Below are 18086 nucleotides of genomic sequence, written 5' to 3'. Positions count from 1 at the left end.
ACAGGGGCGGCCAAGTCAGTGATAAATTCGACAGTGGGCATGAGAACCACTGGTAGGACAATTCCAGCCATGGGAGTAACAGGAGTAGTCCAGCACTACTCTGTTAGCAAACCAGCCGAGATTACAATAGGGCCTTTGCATACCAAGCATTCCTTTTTGCTGGCTGCATCGGCACCAACTAATCTCCTGGGTAGAGACTTACTATGTAAAATGGGTTGCGTCATTTATTGTACTCCTGAAGGTGTATTCTTGGACATCCCTGAGAATCACGCTCAGGAAGTACGAGACATGTTAGACTCCCCATCAAAATTAATGTCACATTCCATTATGACAAATAGGAATCCATCCCAAGTAGAAGAGATGACATCTCAGATACCAGAGTCACTTTGGACAAAAGATGGACAGGACACTGGATTAATGGCAAACGTAGCTCCAGTAGTTGTGCAAGTAAAAGATGGTAGGATAGCTCCAAAAATCCCACAGTATCCTCTGAAGCCAGAGGTGGAGTTAGGAGTTTTTCCTGTAATAGAGCGCTTGCTACAACAGGGCATTCTAGTAAGAACGTCCAGCACAGCAAATAGTCCCATCTTCCCTGTTAAAAAGAGTGGGGGGAGGGGTTACAGGCTAGTGCAGGATCTAAGGGGGATTAACAAAATAGTTGAGAGTCAGTTCCCCGTAGTGCCTAATCCAGCTGTCATCCTAATGCAAATTCCTCCCACTGCCAAATTTTTCACTGTTATTGACCTCTGCTCCGCTTTCTTTTCGGTACCTCTGCACCCTGACAGCCAATATTTGTTTGCATTCACATACAGAGGAGTCCAATACACGTGGACTCGGTTACCCCAAGGTTTCATAGATAGTCCAAGTATATTTTCTCAGGCTTTGCATGATTGTTTACAGTCTTTCCAACCGGAAAGTGGATCAGTGTTGATACAGTACGTGGATGATCTACTACTGTGTTCTGATTCATTGGAGGCATCTCTGAAGGATACGAAATAGCTCCTGTTTCATCTTTCAGACACAGGTCACAAGGTTTCCAAAGACAAGTTGCAATTATGCCAAGCTAAGGTAAAATATTTGGGACACTGTCTAACACAAGGACTGAGACACCTGACCGCTGATAGAATCCAAGCCATTAGAGACATGACACTGCCACAAACCCAGCAACAGATCAGGACGTTTTTAGGAATGTGTGGGTATTGCCGTAATTGGATCCCAGGGTTTTCCATATTGGCGCTACCTTTGCAGGAAATGGTCTCTTCAAACAAACCTGATCGGATTTCGCATACAGACGAATCTGAAACAGCATTTGAGAGACTCAAACAGTGCCTAACGCAGGCACCAGCACTAGGTATGCCAGACTATGGGAAACCCTTTGAACTATACGGAACAGAAAGTGCTGGGTGCGCAGCAGGTGTACTAACACAAAAACACGGTGATGCCAGCAGGCCAATTGCATACTACAGCGCTCAGCTAGACACGGTAGCGCGATCCCTCCCCACATGCTTGCGTAGCGTTGCGGCGATAGCATTGCTAGTGACGAAAAGCGAAGATGTCGTGCTAGGCCACAATCTCACAATCCATACACCGCATGCGGTATCTGCCTTATTGAATTCTGCCCAAACCAGACACGTCTCATCAGCAAGGTTTACAAGATGGGAATTGGCATTAATGGCCCCAGTAAACATCACCATAAGGAGATGCAGTGCATTAAATCCTGCAACATTTCTCCCAGGTGTGCCTGGTCAGACACAAAGGGTGGAAGGTGAGAGTGATGGGGAAGGAGGATTTAATGCAAAGGAAGATACACATGATTGTATGGAATATTTGACCCAAAATTTTACCGCAAGGCCTGACATCAGTGACAATCCACTAGAAGATGCAGAACTCACGTTCTACACGGACGGTAGTTGTCACAGACAGTCAGACTCGGGAGACTTGTGTACTGGATACGCAGTCGTAGATGACCAAGACACCATAGAAGCGGAACCGCTAGGCCCACCTCACTCAGCCCAGGTTGCTGAACTGGTCGCCCTAACCAGAGCATGTGAATTGGCTAAGGGTAAGTCTGCCAATATCTACACCGATTCTAGATACGCCTTCGGGGTAGTCCATGATTTCGGAGCCCTATGGCGGCTCAGAAATTTCATGACGGCGGCTGGTACACCGATAGCGCATGCAGCTCACATAAAAAGGCTTCTAACAGCGATACAGGAACCCGACAGAGTGGCTGTTATCAAATGTAAAGCACATACATATAGTCAAGACCCAGTATCCCTTGGTAACAGCCGAGCAGACGAAGCCGCAAAGCTTGCAGCTGCTACCCCCACACGGACAGACACCACACAGTTGATGGTATTTAATACCATCAACACACAGAAGTTGTGTGAGATGCAGAATTTGTGTTCCACACAGGAAAGAGCAGTCTGGAAGGCAAAGGGATATGGCCAGGAGTCCTCAGGGCTCTGGACGGATGGACATGGTAAACCAGTGGCCCCCAGGGCATACCTTCCATGTCTGGCTGAAGCAGCTCACGGGCTGACTCATCTAGGCAAGGAGGGGATGTGCAAATTGGTAAGAGCATACTGGTGCGCCCCAGGATTCTCCTCTCATGCGAGTAAGAGAGCAATGTCATGCCTTACCTGTCTGAGAAAGAATATTGGAAAGGCAATACCTACAGAACCATCCCATATCCCACCTGCCGGCGGCCCTTTCCAAGTAATACAAATTGACTTCATTCAATTACCCCCATGTAGAAATTTGAAATATGTACTTGTCTGTATAGATGTTTTCTCGAATTGGGTCGAAGCTTTTCCAGCAGCTACAAATACCGCTATGTTTACAGCTAAGAAAATTGTGCAGGAATTTGTATGTAGATATGGTATCCCTAGAATCATTGAAAGTGATAGGGGTACCCATTTTACAGGTGATGTCTTTCAAGGAATGTGTAAGTTGATGGGAATTGATAGCAAGCTGCACACTCCGTACCGTCCACAGGCGAGTGCGAAGGTCGAAAGAGTGAACAGCACTATTAAAAATAAATTGAGTAAAGTAATGGCAGAGACAGGATTGACATGGCCAGAAGCTTTACCCATTGTTTTGTATAGCATCAGAACCACTCCCAGGTCCCCTCTTAATCTGTCTCCTTTTGAAATTCTGTTTGGTCGACAACCGCATGCCATGATTAACCCTCAGGATGATTTGAAATGTAACAATGAAGTAACTGTAAAATACTTGATTAACATGAGTAAGCAGTTGAGGAATCAAAATGATAATCTGAAGTTGGTGATTCCTGATTTACCAGGTAGTAATTGTCATGACATTGAACCTGGGGATTATGTAATGATACGAAATTTTCTACGCTCAGGTTGTCTTATTGATAGATGGGAAGGACCATACCAGGTCTTATTGACCAGCACCACAGCATTGAAGGTTGCTGAGAGAGAGACTTGGGTCCATTCATCCCACTGCAAAAAGGTTGCTGATCCCGAGAAGTCCCGTGACAAGGAACAGACGGTAGAGGTTGTATCACTGGAGTGTCTGTTCCAGGAGGACTGAGGCGGCACCTGAGCCTTGAAGATCGAAAGCAGCTGTCGACTCCCCTCTCCCTTTTATTGTTTTCTCCACTTCCCATCCCCTCTCCCTTAAAATTTCTTTTTCCCCCTTCTCATTCTTCTCTATTTCCTCCTCAAAGATGGACTTGCCCCAAGAGACTGTGATCCGGATTTTGATGTTAACCATGATGTTGACCAGAGCAGTCTGTTCCGGCGAGAGTACCATAGAGGTCGAGAGAGGTTCTGGAATGGGTTCCGATTATGATGATGGAGGCGTAGTTTTCCAAGATCAACCAAACCAACAAGCAAAGGCGAGTATCAGAAAACGATCCGATAGAAGAAATTGTGATGGATTGTTAGCTGAAGAAAATTGTATCTGTAGGCTCTGTGATAATCTGGTTTTAGATGGATGCATAAAGAAATGCCAATCTAGTTTTAATATCCATATGGACCGGCATCCATTGAGTGACTATCACTCTCTAGTGGGTAACGTGTTAAACCAAACAGATTGTTGGGTATGCTCTCAAGTACCTCAGGGTCACAGTAAATCAGGGCTAGTACCATTTCCTTTAACGTTAGGGGAGGTACTTGAGCTAAGTGGTGGGAGACCGGTGGACCGGAGGTTTAACATCTCCAGCCCTCCTAGTTTGAAGCTCCACCAATACCATGTGGATAGGTCCCTCTTATGTTTTAACATCTCCAATCCCAGAAAACCGGGAAATTGGGAAGTGTCATGGAGCAACCTTACCATGACCTTTTCACACAGAGCAGATAGAATGCCTACAGATACAGAGCTCGTACGCCACATAGCCAGTAGAGGAAAATCTTTCCGGTATCGATATACCCTAGGAAATAGGATTACTAGAGTTGGAGAGGTATCACCAGGATACTGTGCACATATCGTACAAACCGATACGTGCATTAGGCAGATGGAAGAATTAGGGTCAGGAGATTTCACCTGGAAGGTTTGTAACATGGTCATGTCCTTCTCCGTCCCATATGTTCTCCCCGATGATGCATATTTCATATGCGGGAGAAAGGCGTACAAGTGGCTTGCCCCAAACTCTGAAGGATTGTGTTATATTGGAAAAGTATTGCCTGAAGTGATGACTGTTACACATGACAAAATGAAGGACATACACCGTGGTGCCCAAGCTCCTTATACTCACACTCATTACGAGCACCGAGTTAAAAGACAACTGTCAGAAAGGTTAGAGCATCCGGCCTCTGATCTTATCCATGAATCCACCGGGATTCAGGTTCTGGTAGCGTTAGATTTCACTCGCACCGCTCGAGGTGTGATGAATTATAGATACATTTCCGCACTCGCCAATTTGTTAGATAATATCACTGAAATGTATGATGACACGTTTAGATACACTGGAAGAGAACTTCAAGCTTACAAAACAGAACTAGTTCAGCATAGGATGGTTCTTAATTATCTTACAGCAGTAACAGGCGGATATTGTGTTACATTGGCAACACAGTACGGCATAAAGTGTTGCACGTATATCACAAATAGCACCGAGGATCCGGTAGAGGTCATAGACCAAAAGATGGATGATATTCTGCAATTAAAGTGGGAATTTCGTCGAAAACACAATCTCACCCTTGCTGCTGTAGGTAATGAGCTGACTGGTTGGGTGTCATGGTTGAACCCGCGAAATTGGTTCTCCGGTTTAGGAGACTGGGCTCAAGGAGTCATAATGGATGTTGGAAAGTTTCTACTATGTATCTTGGGTGTCGTTATATCGATTGGATTGATATTTAGATGCGGGCAGGCTTTAATGAGGTGCAAACAAAGTACAAAAGTGATGAGCTTGAGGAGCGAGGAAACTGTAATTAACCTGGATTTGATTTATGACCCAATGATAGAAACCAGAATGTGATGAAAATGCGATTATACGGTCCGTTTCTTTCACCTGTTTTTCTGCTTTTCTCCAAGATACAAAGACCCCCTTGGACGAGGAAGCTGACGAGACGAGATGTATACAGACAACGGATTGACCAAAGAAGAAGATTTGACAACTTTAAATATGGACACTTGATGAACTTTGCCATGGATCCCCAGTTTCCCTAGTATTTTTAAACTCACGCTAGCCCAACATTTTTTGTAAATCTGATGGCTCAGACAAAGCTATTTGCTCATGCCCAAGGAGCAATACAGCGCAAAGAAGACGACTCTCAACAGATACCGAACACAACTTCAACAACAGATGTACATTTCCCTGACATAGAATATCATTGCATTTTTCGTAAGTGTTCTTTATCTTCATCTCTACAACCCTCAGGTAATGACACACATAGACGATAGGGAATACAGGCACAGATAGCAGCAACCACATACCTCCCCCATTCATGTATCATCAACTAAAATGTGCATCCCCATTTTGTTACAACCACAGCCGAAATGAGCTCGGTAGAGTTTGACAGCCCATCCACAGACCTGTACCACAGGACAAGAAGGAATTCAAATGTATACTTCGCAATACCTCGAAGCTTGATTTACCACACGTACGGCACGATGATACATGACCCTCCAAACATGGACTCATACACACATGCTTCTACTTTCTCACTAGGTCATACCCTTTTCACACCTACTCCTCTCTTCTTCCTTACCCAACCATGGAAATCAATTAACCCCTGACTTACATTTTTCTCCTTAAATGTTTTGTGGCAGTTATTATTGACTGCCAAAGGGTGGACTGTCAAAGTCAGAAAAATGTCTCAATGCACGTTGCCATATTTGCACCGCACACTGGTCCGCGCTGCGCGTGCGTACGCTCTCCCGTGGAAGCGCATACCCGCAATAGCGTGCACTCGCAGGCGCGGTATGTGTATTTACGGTAGAGTTTATGTGGTCGTAGCGTGCGACTCATTCGTTACATATTTTCACAATTAATGTAGTTTATAGATCATGGTCCCTTTGATAGATTCTGAAAGTTTGGTTAAAATACAATGTCCCAGAGCTGAGGAATCCCTCTTTATATCGTACGAAGGGTCTAACAGGAATCATACAGCAGTGTTTGGTACCCATCGGAAGAGTATTTAATTAGCAATATTCCGGTGTTGGTTTGGAGCGTATTAATCGCTCGTGCGAATAGTTATGGACATAAGAAGTTTATGTCCATTTCTATTATTTACTCATACTCGGGTATGCGGCGGGAAACCCAGTTTCCCACCCACCTGAGCTGTTGGAAATCGTCACAGCCCACCTGTATGAATCACCCTATGACCTTTTGTTATGATGCAGGGCCGAATTCCTTCGGCCAATGGACAATGGGATTGTAGGACCAGGAGATTGCATTGTGTGTGGGGCATAAATAGGCAGGCCGACCACATCCAGCTCTCACTCTCTCATCAACGGTTATCTGCTGATAGCCGGGAGCTGGATATCGAGGCGCAGGCGATCATACCCTTTGTGCGTAAGTTTCTCTCCGTAATCATTGTCTTTCTGTGAGCCAATTTCTCTCTCTCTCTCTATCTCTCTCTCTCCTCTTTTCTCTTATATCTCTCATAGTATTATAGTATTGTATTGTATTGCATCTAGGTCAGTGTAGTATTGTCTTTTTGTATTTATTGTTTAGTTCTGTGGTTAGGAAGTCTCTGTTATATTGTAGTGTATCATTTGTACTGTTATCCCCTTTTTACAAGTATATTAGATATAATACAGTTAATAGGCTTTGGAACCTAAACCAGTATCTGTGTATTTTCTATAGTGTTAAGTGTTCACTTGAGCGTCGGTGACGCTCAAGCAGCTTTGTAGTTAGTCAGGTTACACAAGGTTGCACTTACACCCTGTACTCACATTAAGGTATTCAGTGTATTTCATTGGTATAAGGTTTTAACATAAAGGTATAGTGTTGTGAGCGTCTGCATCGCTGGTGACCTCCTCGTGGTCTCGAGCGTACGCTACGCTACAGCGAATCATTCCCCTAGACATAGCCAATAACGTGTCCTGTGATCACTGGGCCGTGAGCGAACGTGACGCTTGAGCGTCTCGCCTACGGCTGAGCGATCGCTACGCCAATAGCGTACCATTACGGTACTTCTTAAGTAAACAGCGTACAGTGTTCTTAGCTTCATAAAGGGTTGTTTATACGACAAGGAATTTAGCATTGTCAATACAGACACTGACGCGGACACTGACTCCAGTGTCGACGGTGAGGAAACAAACGTATTTTCCAGTAGGGCCACACGTTACATGATCACGGCAATGAAGGAGGTTTTGAACATTTCTGATACTACAAGTACCACAAAAAAGTGTATTATGTGGGGTGTGAAAAAACTACCCGTAGTTTTTCCTGAATCAGATGAATTAAATGAGGTGTGTGATGAAGCGTGGGTTTCCCCCGATAAAAAACTGCTAATTTCTAAAAAATTATTGGCATTATACCCTTTCCCGCCAGAGGTTAGGGCGCGTTGGGAAACACCCCCTAGAGTGGATAAGGCGCTCACACGCTTATCAAAACAAGTGGCGTTACCGTCTCCTGATACGGCCGCCCTCAAGGAACCAGCTGATAGGAAGCTGGAAAATATCCTAAAAAGTATATACACACATACTGGTATTATACTGCGACCAGCAATCGCCTCAGCCTGGATGTGCAGTGCTGGGGTGTCTTGGTCGGATTCCCTGACTGAAAATATTGATACCCTGGACAGGGACAATATATTATTGACTATAGAGCATTTAAAGGATGCATTTCTATATATGCGTGATGCACAGAGGGATATTTGCACTCTGGCATCAAGAGTAAGTGCGATGTCCATTTCTGCCAGAAGAGGGTTATGGACGCGACAGTGGTCAGGTGATGCGGATTCCAAACGGCATATGGAAGTATTGCCGTATAAAGGGGAGGAGTTATTTGGGGTCGGTCTATCGGACCTGGTGGCCACGGCAACGGCTGGGAAATCCACCTTTTTACCCCAAGTCACCTCACAGCAGAAAAAGATACCGTCTTTTCAGGCTCAGTCCTTTCGTCCCCATAAGGGCAAGCGGGCAAAAGGCCACTCATATCTGCCCCGGGGCAGAGGAAGGGGAAAAAGACTGCAGCAGACAGCCTCTTCCCACGAACAGAAGCCCTCCCCCGCTTCTGCCAAGTCCTCAGCATGACGCTGGGGCCTTACAAGCGGACTCAGGCACGGTGGGGGCCCGTCTCAAGAATTTCAGCGCGCAGTGGGCTCACTCGCAAGTGGACCCCTGGATCCTGCAGGTAGTATCTCAGGGGTACAAATTGGAATTCGAGACGTCTCCCCCTCGCCGGTTCCTGAAGTCTGCTTTACCAACGTCTCCCCCCGACAGGGAGGCGGTATTGGAAGCCATTCACAAGCTGTATTACCAGCAAGTGATAATCAAGGTACCCCTCCTACAACAGGGAAAGGGGTATTATTCCACGCTGTTTGTGGTACCGAAGCCGGACGGCTCGGTGAGACCCATTTTAAATCTGAAATCCTTGAACACTTACATATAAAAAGGTTCAAGTTCAAGATGGAGTCACTCAGAGCAGTGATAGCGAACCTGGAAGAAGGGGACTATATGGTGTCTCTGGACATCAAGGATGCTTACCTCCATGTCCCAATTTGCCCTTCTCACCAAGGGTACCTCAGGTTTGTGGTACAGAACTGTCACTATCAGTTTCAGACGCTGCCGTTTGGATTGTCCACGGCACCCCGGGTCTTTACCAAGGTAATGGCCGAAATGATGATTCTTCTTCGAAGAAAAGGCGTCTTAATTATCCCTTACTTGGACGATCTCCTGATAAGGGCAAGGTCCAGAGAACAGTTAGAGGTCGGAGTAGCACTATCTCAAGTAGTACTACGACAGCACGGATGGATTCTAAATATTCCAAAATCGCAGCTGATTCCGATGACACGTCTGCTGTTCCTAGGAATGATTCTGGACACAGTACAGAAAAAGGTGTTTCTCCCGGAAGAGAAAGCCAGGGAGTTATCCGACCTAGTCAGGAACCTCCTAAGACCAAGCCAAGTGTCAGTACATCAATGCACAAGGGTCCTGGGAAAGATGGTGGCTTCTTACGAAGCGATTCCATTCGGCAGATTCCACGCAAGAACTTTTCAGTGGGATCTGCTGGACAAATGGTCCGGATCGCATCTTCAAATGCATCAGCGGATAACCCTGTCTCCAAGGACAAGGGTGTCTCTCCTGTGGTGGTTACAGAGTGCTCATCTCCTAGAGGGCCGCAGATTCGGCATTCAGGATTGGGTCCTGGTGACCACGGATGCCAGCCTGAGGGGCTGGGGAGCAGTCACACAGGGAAGAAATTTCCAGGGCTTGTGGTCAAGCATGGAAACGTCACTTCACATAAATATCCTGGAACTCAGGACCATTTACAATGCCCTAAGTCAGGCAAGACCTCTGCTTCAGGGTCAGCCGGTGTTGATCCAGTCGGACAACATCACGGCAGTCGCCCACGTAAACAGACAGGGCGGCACGAGAAGCAGGAGGGCAATGACGGAAGTGGCAAGGATTCTTCGCTGGGCGGAAAATCATGTGATAGCACTGTCAGCAGTGTTCATTCCGGGAGTGGACAACTGGGAAGCAGACTTCCTCAGCAGACACGATCTTCCATTTACAATGCCCTAAGTCAGGCAAGACCTCTGCTTCAGGGTCAGCCGGTGTTGATCCAGTCGGACAACATCACGGCAGTCGCCCACGTAAACAGACAGGGCGGCACGAGAAGCAGGAGGGCAATGACGGAAGTGGCAAGGATTCTTCGCTGGGCGGAAAATCATGTGATAGCACTGTCAGCAGTGTTCATTCCGGGAGTGGACAACTGGGAAGCAGACTTCCTCAGCAGACACGATCTTCACCCGGGGGAGTGGGGACTTCACCCAGAAGTCTTCCACATGATTGTGAACCGTTGGGAAAAACCAAAGGTGGACATGATGGCGTCCCGCCTCAACAAAAAACTGGACAGATATTGCGCCAGGTCAAGGGACCCTCAGGCAATAGCTGTGGACGCTCTGGTAACACCGTGGGTGTACCAGTCAGTGTATGTGTTCCCTCCTCTTCCTCTCATACCAAAAGTACTGAGAATCATAAGAAGGAGAGGAGTAAAGACTATACTCATGGCTCCGGATTGGCCAAGAAGGACTTGGTACCCGGAAATTCAAGAGATGCTCACGGAAGACCCGTGGCCTCTACCTCTAAGAAAGGACCTGCTCCAGCAGGGACCATGTCTGTTCCTAGACTTACCGCGGCTGCGTTTGACGGCATGGCGGTTGAACGCCGGATCCTGAAGGAAAAAGGCATTCCGGATGAAGTCATCCCTACCCTGATCAAAGCCAGGAAGGATGTGACCGTACAACATTATCACCGTATTTGGCGAAAATATGTTGCGTGGTGCGAGGCCAGGAAGGCCCCTACAGAGGAATTTCAACTGGGTCGATTCCTGCATTTCCTGCAAACAGGACTGTCTATGGGCCTAAAATTAGGGTCCATTAAGGTTCAAATTTCGGCCCTGTCAATATTCTTCCAAAAAGAACTAGCTTCTGTTCCTGAAGTTCAGACGTTTGTCAAGGGAGTACTGCATATACAGCCTCCTTTTGTGCCTCCAGTGGCACCTTGGGATCTCAATGTAGTTTTGGGGTTCCTAAAATCACATTGGTTTGAACCACTCACCACTGTGGACTTAAAATATCTCACATGGAAAGTGGTAATGCTGTTAGCCCTGGCTTCAGCCAGGCGTGTTTCAGAATTGGTGGCTTTATCCTATAAAAGCCCTTACCTAATTTTTCATACGGACAGGGCAGAATTGAGGACTCGTCCTCAATTTCTCCCTAAGGTGGTTTCAGCATTTCACTTAAACCAGCCTATTGTGGTGCCTGCGGCTACTAGGGACTTGGAGGATTCCAAGTTACTGGACGTAGTCAGGGCCCTGAAAATATGTTTCCAGGACGGCTGGAGTCAGAAAATCTGACTCGCTGTTTATCCTGTATGCACCCAACAAGCTGGGTGCTCCTGCTTCTAAGCAGACTATTGCTCGTTGGATTTGTAGTACAATTCAGCTTGCACATTCTGTGGCAGGCCTGCCACAGCCAAAATCTGTAAAAGCCCATTCCACAAGGAAGGTGGGCTCATCTTGGGCGGCTGCCCAAGGGGGTCTCGGCTTTACAACTTTGCCGAGCAGCTACTTGGTCAGGGGCAAACACGTTTGCTAAATTCTACAAATTTGATACCCTGGCTGAGGAGGACCTGGAGTTCTCTCATTCGGTGCTGCAGAGTCATCCGCACTCTCCCGCCCGTTTGGGAGCTTTGGTATAATCCCCATGGTCCTTTCGGAGTCCCCAGCATCCACTAGGACGTTAGAGAAAATAAGAATTTACTTACCGATAATTCTATTTCTCATAGTCCGTAGTGGATGCTGGGCGCCCATCCCAAGTGCGGATTGTCTGCATTACTTGTACATAGTTATTGTTACAAAAATCGGGTTATTGTGGTTGTGAGCCATCTTTTCAGAGGCTCCTTCTGTTATCATGCTGTTAACTGGGTTCAGATCACAAGTTGTACGGTGTGATTGGTGTGGCTGGTAAGAGTCTTACCCGGGATTCAAAATCCTTCCTTATTGTGTACGCTCGTCCGGGCACAGTATCCTAACTGAGGCTTGGAGGAGGGTCATAGGGGGAGGAGCCAGTGCACACCAGGTAGTCCTAAAGCTTTTTACTTTTGTGCCCAGTCTCCTGCGGAGCCGCTATTCCCCATGGCCCTTTCGGAGTCCCCAGCATCCACTACGGACTATGAGAAATAGAATTATCGGTAAGTAAATTCTTATTTTTATGCATCTCAGATTTATCTCTAGTTAACGCTTAATACATTTGGGCCTATACCTGTTAGTTGTGCCCTACCCTATCCGTGCGAATTACAGCTTGCCATGAATATTTCCCTTGTGCCACTTTGCGTCAACAGCTGTGTTAAGAGTTGTAGTGTAGTTTGCAATCCCGGGTCCAGTCACTGAATACATGTTTCAAGCAGTGTCATATTGGCTTGAAACTCCATTTACACCGCATTCTGGACCCGTATTATTGCCAGGGCTTCCCTCTGCCTGTACTTGGAGATGACTTCATCTCCAAGTCCGGTAAGCCGCCTCTCCATACAATGTAAACGGGACTTGGTTCTCCAGTTTACACTGCCTGTTGCATCAGTGCTTCCCTACTCACTATTCAGTCGACCTGAGTTTTTCCTCAGGGACCCTTTTACACTTAGGGGCGACCCAGGTTATTTGGGCAGTGTAGAAAGGGTCTTAAAAGTTTACTGTATTGTACTGTATGTTAACATGTAATGTCTTATATTAATAATAATAATAATAATAATGATGATGATGATGTGCACTCAGCATTATTTCAAAGCTATTATTATTATTACTACTACTATTATCCTTTATGTATATGGCGCCACAAGAGTACATAAACAAAATAATCAAAACAGGAAAATAGTGACTTACATTTGAAGGCAATCTAGGACAAGTACAGGGTAAATAAACATAGCTACAGCAGCAGAAGATACTGACCTAAGTATCAGGGTGGAGGAAAACTGCAGGATTTGGTGCCGTTGAAGACGGTTTAAGTAAGCGAAGGATAAGCACATGAGAGTTGAGGACCCTGCTCGTGAAAGCTTACATTCTAAAGGGGAGGGGTAGACAGACAGGGGTGACACAGATGGGGTACATAGAGAGCGTGGAACAGAGGGTTAGGATGAGATTAGGCTGGGTTTGGTGAAGGAGTGGGTCTTCAGAGCCAGATTGAAGTTTTATAGAGAGGTGAAGAGTCTGAGGGGGAGAGGTAGAGAATTCCAGAAAAAGGGAGCAGCACGTGAGAAATCTTTTAGGTAGGAGTGGGAGGAAGTAATCAGTAGGCAGGAGAGGCGGCGTGCATTAGCAGAGCGAAGAGGACGGGTGGGAGAGTAAAGGGAGATAAGGTCAGAGATGTAAAAGGGAGAGGAGTGGGTGAGTGCTTTGTAAGTGAGTGTGAGAAGTTTGAATTGGATTCTGAAACCAACGGGAAGCCAATGAAGGTCTTGTAGGAGAGGGGAGGTGGACGTAGTGCGTTTGGTGAGGAAGACGAGGCGGGCAGCAGCATTGAGGATAGATTGGAGTGGAGAGAGGTATTTGTCAGGGATACCAGTTAGGAGGAGACAGTAGTCCAGTCTGGAAATGACCAGTGAGTGTGGATAATGGTTTTAGTAGCATCCTGGGCGAATAAGAGTCTGATCCTGGAAATATTTTTTAGATGAAAACGGCAGGTTTTGGAGAGATTGGATGATAATGGAGGGACAGAAGGATAGTAAAAAAACCTCACTCTAGTTCCCCCGTTCCTGTCTCTTAGGCAGTGCAGAGACATCTGTGAGCACTGTGTCGGCATCTCTGTATTGAGAGAGACTGAGAGCCGCTGGTGCATAGAGATCAGTGATTTCTGTGTGAACTTCTGTTTCTCCACCATTCACAGTAACAGCTTAATGGAGGAGAGGCCGCTTTAACCCATTTAGTGTTTAGGACGGGAGGGTGTTTCCACGCAAATATTTTCCTTGCTGTCAAGTAATGCATTTAAATCTTAGTGCACTTTATGCTTACGTGCGTCTTATACCCTATCCAATAAACAAATGCCATGTATGACCTCAGTCTAATTAAGATGTTACTGTTTCTGCTCATTAGGCTAATGTGTTTGAGATATATTGTACCTTTCGTGTATAATCTGTATTCTATTATCAACTAGGTTTCATATCCTGATCATCTGTACAACGTGTTCTGTTCCTAATTTGTAAGATTTCATCTTCTCTCTATCTTACTGTTCATTGTGAGGTATCTTGTAAATCTCTAACTCTTAGCTAAATGTACAAAAAGTGAAAAACAAAACCTTATTTAGGGCGTTAAATAAAGTTTTATAGCTCTTTGTTAGGTGAAAGTGTTTGTCATATGTTTGAGCAGGGACAATGACGTCTAGTCTAGGCTGTGTTGCCTCAAGCTTGCTCTTCTTGATGGATTTTTATAAGAGGTAACCGATACTGGGTTTTGTGGGAAGTGTCGCAGCCGTCATAGGTCTCTTGTAGTGTAGAGCAAGTACTCACAGCTTGTGGCGACAGAGATGTTTTGCATCCTGAGGTGCCAACAACTGTCATTAAATACAAAAATTAAATGGATCTAAATTGTCTGATGAAATAGCTTAACAGGTATAACCATTTGTGTACCTGTCAACAGTCAAGTGCTTTTTACGTCCAAACTTTTGCTGCTGTTAAACTGGGATAATCATTGGCTATAGCGGGGACAGGGATCAGAATAGTGACATACAGATGGGTCCACGGTTATCTTGGCTAGTTTGCTGCGCCTAGGCACAACATGGTTTATTAACATTAACCCTTCATCTATTGTTCTCAGCTGCAATACAATACAGAGAACAATACAGCAGGCGATTAAATCATTACAGCAGGGGATTAAGTCCTACTGCCCAGTCTCAGTTAATCCTATTAAAGGTCAAGATAAACATGGACCCATCTGTAGAACTTTTACTTGGTAAGAAGTTGTCTATCAGACTGTTGTGACTAATTTGTAGTTTGATGTTCTAACCCGCTGTTTTCCTGCATCAGGAGAGTCCTTGGTGACGGACTTGCTCAGACCCAGCTCATGCACGACCTGCTGGCAGCTGTTAAACTGTCTATGGTGGTGATACAGAAATCCCAAGTGCCTGCACAGGAGTCTCTTCAGGCGGATGTGTATTCACCGTTGTGGAAGGCTATGTGTGACCTTCTGTCCTGCTTCACTGACATCTTATTGGATGGTAAGAGGGGATAGTATCTAAAATAATTCCACACTAAGAGTTCTATTTGCCAAGTGTCAGGTTCTAAAACTCAGCGCTTCTGCTATGCACAACATTTTAAAAGGCCATGCTTGTACCAGCCGTTTTTTGCTAGTAAAATCATTGTCATTTGAATTTTTCGGCATAAACACAGAGCAGAAGCTCCGGGTTTCAGAACCCAACTCTTCGTAAATAAACCGTTAAGACTCGTTTTCTGAGTGTCTACCACTCCAAGTTACTTGGCTCTTTCAAATGCAGTGTCATGAATGCTGGGCACATGCCAAAGTTTCTGCCAAACTTGGACAGTAACGCTGATTATGTGATCACAGAATGGCTGCATATTTGTATACCCGGGTTGCATATAATTTATATCCATCTGCCTTTACCGTTTGCTACACCTAAATGAACTGTCATTAAATCACTCAACATGAACATTCAGCTTGGCTTCCCATATGTACAGTATGACGAAATTGGAAATATGATTATGGTATTTATAGAACTATTTGTTTTGGACTATGGGGTTGAAGTGTACACTGGAACTTGTTGCTTCCTTTTTAGTGTTATGTTGTGTGTTCTGTTCATAAAGTTACGTTGTTACTACATGCAATAATCCAGAGGCACCATAGGAGGGTGGGTGCCTGCTAATTTTCTCGGCCCATGCTTGTCTGAGGAGCCCAGTGAGGGCCTGCTAGCTATGAAGGAGGAGGAATAACCCTCCTCCATGTTCATTGTATTTTTTAGCCAAGTTTTAATGAGCTGGCAAGACCTCGGGATTTAGCCATGCTCCGTATAGTACCCAGTCCTTGCATATGTTTTGGCACACCGTTTTATATATTCAAACATCTCAGTGTTATAAGGGTGATGCTTGCCTCTCCAGCAGAGTGACTGGGTAGGAGTAGACCATGTGTAGGCATCTTATGTGACTTCATGCCTCTGTTGCATTGCAATTTGCTTTGCTTGATGAGAGTCCTGACAGGTGCGTGTGGAACACTGAAGCGCTGTTAACGATGTTAACTCATCCTTTATTTCTCTAACGTCCTAGTGGATGCTGGGGACTCCGTCAGGACCATGGGGATTAGCGGCTCCGCAGGAGACAGGGCACAAAAATAAAGCTTTAGGATCAGGTGGTGTGCACTGGCTCCTCCCCCTATGACCCTCCTCCAAGCCTCAGTTAGGTTTTTGTGCCCGTCCGAGCAGGGTGCAATCTAGGTGGCTCTCCTAAAGAGCTGCTTAGAAAAAGTTTTTAGGTTTTTTATTTTCAGTGAGTCCTGCTGGCAACAGGCTCACTGCATCGAGGGACTTAGGGGAGAGAAGTCAACTCACCTGCGTGCAGGATGGATTGGCTTCTTAGGCTACTGGACACCATTAGCTCCAGAGGGATCGAACACAGGCCCAGCCATGGAGTCCGGTCCCGGAGCCGCGCCGCCGACCCCCCTTGCAGATGCCGAAGATGGAAGAGGTCCAGAAGCAGGCGGCAGAAGACTTTTCAGTCTTCCTGAGGTAGCGCACAGCACTGCAGCTGTGCGCCATTGTTGTCAGCACACTTCACACAGCGGTCACGGAGGGTGCAGGGCGCTGGGGGGGGCGCCCTGGGCAGCAATGTATAATACCTTTTTATGGCTAAAAAATACATCACATATAGCCCTTGAGGCTATATGGATGTATTTAACCCCTGCCAGATCTCACAAACTCCGGAGAAGAGCCCGCCGAAATAGGGGGCGGGGCTTATTCTCCTCAGCACACAGCGCCATTTTCCTGCTCAGCTCCGCTGTGAGGAAGGCTCCCAGGACTCTCCCCTGCACTGCACTACAGAAACAGGGTAAAACAGAGAGGGGGGGCACTTTTTTTGGCGATATTACTATATTTAAGCTGCTATAAGGATACAACACTTATATAGGGTTGTTCCCATATATATTATAGCGCTTGGGTGTGTGCTGGCAAACTCTCCCTCTGTCTCCCCAAAGGGCTAGTGGGGTCCTGTCTTCAATAGAGCATTCCCTGTGTGTCTGCTGTGTGTCGGTACGTGTGTGTCGACATGTATGAGGACGATGTTGGTGTGGAGGCAGAGCAATTGCCGGTAATGGTGATGTCACCCCCCAGGGAGTCGACACCGGAATGGATGGCTTTGTTTATGGAATTACGTGATAATGTCAGCACATTACAAAAATCAGTTGACGACATGAGACGGCCGGAAAACCAGTTAGTACCTGCCCAGGCGTCTCAGACACCGTCAGGGGCTGTAAAACGCCCTTTACCTCAGTCGGTCGACACAGACCCAGACACGGACACTGAATCTAGTGTCGACGGTGAAGAAACAAACGTATTTTCCAGCAGGGCCACACGTTATATGATCACGGCAATGAAGGAGGCTTTGCATATCTCTGATACTACAAGTACCACAAAAAGGGGTATTATGTGGGGGGTGAAAAAACTACCTGTAGTTTTTCCTGAATCAGAGGAATTGAATGATGTATGTGATGAAGCGTGGGTTAACCCAGATAGAAAAGTGCTAATTTCAAAAAAGTTATTGGCATTATACCCTTTCCCGCCAGAGGTTAGGGCGCGCTGGGTAACACCCCCTAAGGTGGATAAGGCGCTCACACGCTTATCAAAACAAGTGGCGTTACCGTCTCCTGATACGGCCGCCCTCAAGGATCCAGCTGATAGGAGGCTGGAAACTACCCTAAAAAGTATATACACACATACTGGTGTTATACTGCGACC

The 18086-nt window shown here is 46.1% G+C and overlaps 1 protein-coding gene across 5 annotated transcripts in view; it reads left to right on the top strand.

Annotated features, from left to right (window-relative positions):
• THADA (THADA armadillo repeat containing) overlaps positions 1–18086 on the top strand; it is a 1252206-nt gene that overhangs the window by 84812 nt on the left and 1149308 nt on the right. For all 5 annotated transcript variants that reach the window (XM_063918333.1, XM_063918332.1, XM_063918334.1 and 2 more), the window contains exon 8: positions 15154–15344. In XM_063918333.1, coding sequence (XP_063774403.1) covers positions 15154–15344 — 191 coding nt within the window. The remainder of the gene's footprint in view (positions 1–15153; positions 15345–18086) is intronic.

This window comes from Pseudophryne corroboree, chromosome 4, assembly GCF_028390025.1.
Source record: "Pseudophryne corroboree isolate aPseCor3 chromosome 4, aPseCor3.hap2, whole genome shotgun sequence".
Classification (NCBI taxonomy): Eukaryota; Metazoa; Chordata; class Amphibia; order Anura; family Myobatrachidae; genus Pseudophryne; species Pseudophryne corroboree.
Note: the sequence above shows the minus strand (reverse complement) of the source record. Positions and strands in the feature narration are given on the sequence as shown.